General features: G+C 41.2%; 1 protein-coding gene across 1 annotated transcript in view; it reads right to left on the bottom strand.

Annotated features, from left to right (window-relative positions):
- si:dkey-40c11.2 (drebrin-like protein A) overlaps positions 1-6,489 on the bottom strand; it is a 31,990-nt gene extending 25,501 nt beyond the window's left edge. Inside the window, exon 1 of the mRNA XM_005922862.3 lies at positions 6,097-6,489. Within this exon, the coding sequence (XP_005922924.1) occupies positions 6,097-6,188 (92 nt within the window). The 5' untranslated portion in view covers positions 6,189-6,489. The remainder of the gene's footprint in view (positions 1-6,096) is intronic.
- Between the last annotated feature and the right edge of the window lie 642 nt (positions 6,490-7,131).

The raw sequence follows: 7,131 nt of genomic DNA, 5'->3' as shown, positions 1-7,131 counted from the left end.
GACAGCCACTCTGCAAGCCTGAAGTGAAAATGGATGGATGGATGGTTGGATGGATGGCATACTTAAAAGCAAGGCAGGATAACATCAAAAACAATCACAGATAATAAGAGCCTGTCAGTAACAAAACCATGTGGACGGTTGCCCTTCTACAATTGTTTTTGCAATAATTTAGACCCAAAATTATGGGAAGAGAGGCACCAGGGTTATTGTTTTAAATAATTCCATTTACAATAGGGACTTTGTAACCGTCTGACACTGCTTGTCGTGTTGTGCTTGGCACACTCAAGTCAATGAGCCACAGGAACATGACAAATTGTCTCTCTGTGCACTTTTTTTGCAAGATCCAAAGCAATGAACTTTAAAACACATTCTTACTTTTTAAAGAAGAACTGTTCTTTTTAGATATTACTTCCGATCATACAAACGGGATAATTTTCTTTTTGCTTTTTATTTCTCCAATAAGGCTCTGCAGGGGTGAATTTTTCTTTGCCTTCTTGCTTAGACCATCCTTAGTAGTTGAGGAAAACCATGTGGAAGCCCATCAGTTCTTTCAGCACTTCTCAATATAAGCATTGCAACATTATAATAGTTAGGTTACTCACATATCTTTAATTTTACTATATGACTGTGATTATACTTGTGAGTTGTGGTATATCACATCATTGCTTACACATACCCCTAAAAGTCCATCGGTTGGCTTAGGACACACACGCCACACTCTGTATTCATTCTCGTCCCAATGTTTGAAGAAACACTAAAATACAGATGTCTTTAGACAGCTATCAGACACGCCCTTGAAAATAATACCCTGGCTATGTGCGAGGCCCATTAGCTGAACAGGCAGTCCTCCCTGATGTTGCTTCCATTTATCATAACATGTGCATGAAAAGAAATCATACTTCCACAAAGTTTTTCAGCAGAGTCCTGAAGACTTATATAAAACAATAAGTCATTTGTTGCCCCCACTGCTGTAGGCACAGAAAAGGACAGAGCTCCACTGGAAACAATGGGTGAAATGATGTGAGACACTTGAATGAACAAAAGGAGAATTTGAAAGAAAGGTCAGTTGTAAAGTAGGATTGACAAAATACTTCGAGAGCTTTGTTTACCATGATCTTAATACCAAACCTTTGCTGCAATGGAAAGACAATCTGTGGGATACAATTTCTTTTATTAAGGTGAGAGCTCTTTACATTGTTCACAACTGACACCTGAAACCAAAATGAATGGCACGACAGTACCTTGAAGTTGTGAAACATTAATTACCAACATTTTCCATTTTCTGTGGGGCAGCTATGAGTCGCACTTCCAAACAAACAACAGTTTGTACACTCAGAGACCCAAACATGTGAGGCCAAACAGGTAGAATACACACATCCAGTGTCACGGTGTGTAGTCATGTCTCACCATGGCTAAACCCTACCATTACCCTGCAGCTTTGTCTCAGACCCTAGATGACTCTAAACAACATTTAAGGGAGAAGAAAGCAGTTGTTTAGTGATAACTGCTCAAATCATCCCCTAAGTTCATCTAAACAGGGATACATACAACAGCCATTATAGCTATCATTGTCATCATCTTCAAACATGCCACCCACAAACTTGCTCACACAAGCAAGCGACACAAGCTGAGGGTACTGCTCTGCAGAAGCTTCAGCCTACACAGTGCAGTGGAATTGTTTGTTTTTCTAACAAGACAGGAAATTCTGTTGGAATAACGTTAAACAAAAAGCTGATAAGTATGTGCCCCAACAGATCACTTGTGTGTATGATCTTTGTCCTAATGTCACACAAAAAGCACTTCACCGGCTCCAGTTGTGCTCTGATTAGCTTATGTTAGTGTTCAAGTGTCGCCCCCATGGAACCCACCGGATTGGGCCAAGTTGTAGTCTTAGTGTTAAAGGAAAAATAAGTGACAGGATGTGGGTTTCTTTTGATAAGATTCATGCCTCTATGTCACAAACAAAGCTACTCCAAGGTACGGTACAGGTCGCTGTGACAAAGATTATACTGTCACGGTCCAGTGTACTCACCTCTGATATCCTATTTACAGTACGCTGCTATTTATATTTTAGATCAATGTGTCTTGTGTCAGTGAGCTTGGAAGCAACTGTGCAACCTTTGAAGCCTCATCCTGAACAGTGAAAGGAAAGGGAACCAATCAGACTGCTTGGGTTCCTTCTGTGGGATTTTACAGTAAGGTGACCAGCAGGTATTGTTTCAACATAGAAGGACGTGAGGTAACGTTGCACAATGGCATGTGTGTATGAAAAGCTTGAACTGCTGTGTTTTCGGGGGGTTTTGACAGGTGGGTCACTGTGGATAATTCAGGAACTGAACAAAAAGCAGAACGTGTACAAGGAAGTTTAAGCAGGGATTAGCTTCCTGATAACAGTGTTAACTGTACTTTATTACTATTTACAGGCAGAAGAACCGAAGTGTGCACGTTCACACACATGCAGCCCTGCAACACAGGTGTACTTCATCTAGAAAGTAACTTTAGACTCAGGGACTGTTTAGGTGTCAGTTAATCATGCATGAGCCTGTGGAACTTTTGAAGCAACGCAAAAAGCCTATGTTGCAATAAAGGTAGTCCAAGTTATCATCAATAGGAGAATCCCTTCACAGGAGATTAGAGGCCTGGGGAGGAGGGATAATGTGTTGCTAAATGTAAATGGCTGATGCTGATTTCCTACATTTCCCACTGACTTTTGAAATCTTATTAAAGAAATGGTAAATGGACTGCTACTTATACAGCACTTTTTTTTCTAATCCATTTGAACACTCAAAGCGCTTTCTTGCTACAATGCTCATTCACTTATTCACACTTTTTCTATGCTTACGAGCTTTTAACCTGACATCCACATAATCATACTCCAGATGATGCATCAGGGGCAACTCAGGGTTCAGTATCTTGCCTGAGGATAGCTTGACATGTAATCACAGGCTAGAGGAGCTAGGCATTATTAGAGTACTATCCTACTACTACATACTGCCCCAAAGTAGCAATACAAAGAAAATGATTAATGTAACAATAAGTAATATTCATTTAACAATTTACAAGCAGCAAAAACAGCACGCCAATTACAATTTGGGAAGTTTTCCTGACGAAACTGGATGCCTTTAAATAATAAACGTCACTTGTGGCGAATTTCTATTTCAAAGCAACAATGCTGAAACCTAACACCTGTAATTCTGTGACCATTAACATTTGATGACAGATCGCCTGGCTGTTACACTTCTGCCAAAAAACAGATCACAAATGAAGGTATTACATCACTCAACAATAAGTCATTTCAAACCAAAGAGGGAATTTTTTTTAGCAGCTTAGGAACAATTCCATACCACCTTAATGACAAATATCTCTTTAATGAATGTAAATATTGGATTATCTATAACTAGAAAAACAATCAAGAATCAGCCAAGATTGACTGCTGAATGCTCTAAGCACAATGACTCAGTTACTATGTCACTCTCAATGCTATTTATGCAGCACATTTAACTACATGAAAATTCAATGTATTTTCCATAACAGATAAAAACATAAAAAACAACTACTATAATGAACTCAGGTGTTTACTCATGTGTCACTACCTAGCTGCAGTCATCCCCTGCAAGAGAATTAAGTGTGATCTGCAAGAATAATGTTGATAAAAAAAACAACAACAATGTGTTAATCTTGCCCAGGGCCACAGATGTCTAGATATAGCCCACACTTTTTCTGATGAAAACACTCCACAACTTCAGATGAATTCCTATCTTATATGATTTGCGTGGCTGAAACAAAAGCATAAACATTATTTTACCTCCTGCTTGCATTCCGAGGTGCTAGAACAACAACTTTGTGTTGTACAAAATGAAAAGCAAAGGTTAGTTATGTAAATTATGACTTCTTACAATTCATAAGATTGCACTGTTGTATTGTAAAAATAGATCTGAACTATTTTCTTTTATTTCTTCCTTTTAAAACGCATGCAAACACAGCTTCTGAGTAACACAATTGGTAGTCTTGAGTGGTCCAGGAGACTAAGCACAGACCTCCAAGGCTGTCTGTTGAACAGAGAAGTCTGAATGATGGATGCATTGAAATTGCCCGTCTTTCCTTCAGAGTCTCGCCCACAAAGGGTCTGTTTCCCATTCAGGACACAAGGTCATTAGATAATACACACGGGGATCGCAAGGCCACACAGTGGGGCGGGATCATTCAGCACAACAAGCCTCCGCAAAAACTTCTTGACGCCTTAACTCAAGTAGTCTCTGCAGGAAGTATATGCCCATCCAGAAACAAATATACTGATGTGAAAGCTCACATACACATTGAAATTTCACAGATGGTTACACATGCACAAGGATGGGCTGAATAGTTTGACAGTGGGAATCATGACATCATCATGTTCCCCTCCCACCTCGCTATTCAGTCACAGCAGAATTATTTATCCTTTGAAAGCGGGTTAAATGAATGCTTAGGAATGCCCTTTTCTTTCTTTCTGTTTTCTATTTTTCCTCTGTTGTAATCACAGGCATATGCATCCACACATGTTTGTAGATTTGTTTTAGGCACCTGGTTGGCAGAAACCCAATCAAGATTTTGTTATTCAGCGAAGCTGTGGGGGAAATGCCCTCAAATGAGGAACTGCTGGTTCAGTGAAGTGTCAGCATGTAGCAGTTACCATGGGACAAAAAGTTATTCTGAACATGGAAACTTTGAGAGGTTTGCCAAAATTAAGAAAGAGTGGAAACTGAGCAAGTTATGCTCTGGATGTGGAAAAGTGTTTCCACTCCATTCGTGAAGCTGTCAGATTTCAGCTTGTCATGGTTAACTCAAAGCGCTCTGAAACTCATTTCCTGAGTGGCGTTGTTAGTTCCAAATTGAAGCCAGGAAGAATGTAGGAAGAAAGTGGGCGGGGGGAAGAGGTTTGAGGCAGAGGGAGATGAAGCAGGGATGGACCAAGTCTGTCCTCTACTTCCACTTGGGCACATGCTCGAGCTGGGGTCTTGGATTTTTTTTTTCTTCGTCAAAGTGAGTGGATGTAAAGCAAGAGAGGGGTACATTTGCATGTATTTAATTTTAACTTTACTGAGTATAGCCTGCAACAACATGCTCATATCAGAGGATTACAAAACGCACAAGCACACACACAATGTGCATGAAATTTAAAAAAAAAAAAAAGAGGAAGGGGAGTACACAATAAGACTGACACTGTTTGTAAAAAAAAGGGTAGATCACCATAGTGACAGATCAGCCAAACCCTATGGCAAAAACATGAGTCAATGAGTCAAGTGTCAGATGCTCAGGTTACATGGGCATGATCTCAGTCCAGCATTCTTAGAACCTAATAAATGTATTTCTTTCTCTGTTCATTAGTCTGTTAAATAATCTGAAAACTAGATCTGACATTAAAAACAACTGATTAAATGAAACTTTCCTAAACTGTGAATTTAGGTTGAATATTGGTTCTTCATCTAGCTAAGATTTCTCCTAAAACTTTGTTAGTCATCTTCGCTATTGCTCTACATTAATAAGTCTCGTTGCTCATATGGAGTTACTCATGCATGCAGTGCTGCCTTTCAAATTAAGAGGCCTCTGCCTGAAAGACAGCCCATGTCATGGATCAGCACATCTGCAGAAAGACGATCCGGCAAAGCCTCACAATTCCTGGGAGAGAATAGCAAAGTCACGGAGATCCAGGTGCCGCGCACCGAGCCACACCAGCAGCCTGGCGTGCGTAATGAACGGCAATTAAAAGTGAGTGCATCCCTTTGGCAATAAACCACCCTGCGTGCACAGGACTTGCAAATACATAGCAGGCTGTGAGCTATCTCTGTGTTGGCCACCTCCATATCCGTCACTGGATTAGTTTAAATCTGCCCTCTTCTTACGCAAGAGGCTGTTTTCCATCTTACGTTCATGGAAAACAAGATGGAGAGCATGAAAGTTTGACTAAAGTTGCGAACTTTACTTGAATTTCTGACCGCGTTATAAAAAATATAAACGCTAACAGAACAGCAAAGTCGGAGCTCGGTCTGCTCTTATGAAAAAGGATAAACTCAGGTGTGGCTGGCAGATGCAGATTTGTGTAAAAGCAATATGTGTTACCAGCTCGTGGAAGAACGGGGGTTGAGGATGTCCTCTTTGGCCGTGAACAGCGACAGGCTGTAGGTATCAAGGTTGACCGTTCGCTTGCTCATTGTGGCAAAAGTTTCCAGACCACTCCCGCAGCTTCTCTGTTCACGGGTCCCGATGCGTCTCGGGGTGGGGATTAGAGTATTTTCTGGAGAACAGTCGCAGCAGAAAACTGGGGTTCGGCCGAGACAAAACTGCAGCAAATGTGTCCACGTTCATTCAATGTGGCCCTTTTAGGTCCAAAAGGAGCGATCCGTGCAGCCGCTGCGTACTCACAGCGTGGAGGAGACTGGGACTGCACACGGTCTTTGTGCAGCTGGTTAAGAATACGTTTTTATGGGGAGCGCCCCACCTCCTGTTAAGAGAGTGGAAAGCCTAATGACTTCACTAGCTGGTCACTTGGAAGAAAAAAAAGTGTGCAGCATAGGAACACGGCCACTGAGCTGCACTGTTCGCGAAACAAAGAGACGTTTTCATTTCCCAAGTTAATAACTGGGCAACTTGACGAAATTTATTACTTAACTGATGGACCACAACTTGAGGCAATTCAATAAATATAATTATTTTGTTCTAATTGTCTTTTCTCCCTCACTATAATGTTTTTGATAGCAAAAATGGGAACAAAAACGAAACACAATGGGAATTTCTGATGTTTAGAGGGGCTATGGGAGAGTGCAGCAGCCTTGGATCTGTCACTCTCTCTTTGTCTCTGATTCTTGTGAATCGGACACCTCTGGTCCTTGGCAAACTCCGCAGAAGCATTTTACAGTGAAGGCAATCTCTCAATAAGCCAAAGAAGGAACAATTTCATGGGAGCCAAGTGTGAAGCAGGCTGTGGATTACACACACACAAAAAAGCAGAGGAGACTGCTTAAGTATTTAGCTGCTGGGGGCCTGTTCAGCTGCAGCTCAAGCAGGGACGCACACACTCACATACGCACATAAACTGTCCACGAGCTCGTAAATACACACACTGCCATGCATTCATGCACAGGCTCCCACATGCAC

This window comes from Haplochromis burtoni, unplaced genomic scaffold (genome assembly GCF_018398535.1).
Source record: "Haplochromis burtoni strain Fernald_Lab_line unplaced genomic scaffold, NCSU_Asbu1 Contig_63, whole genome shotgun sequence".
NCBI classification, from domain to species: Eukaryota; Metazoa; Chordata; class Actinopteri; order Cichliformes; family Cichlidae; genus Haplochromis; species Haplochromis burtoni.
This window is presented reverse-complemented; position numbering and strand designations above follow the sequence as displayed.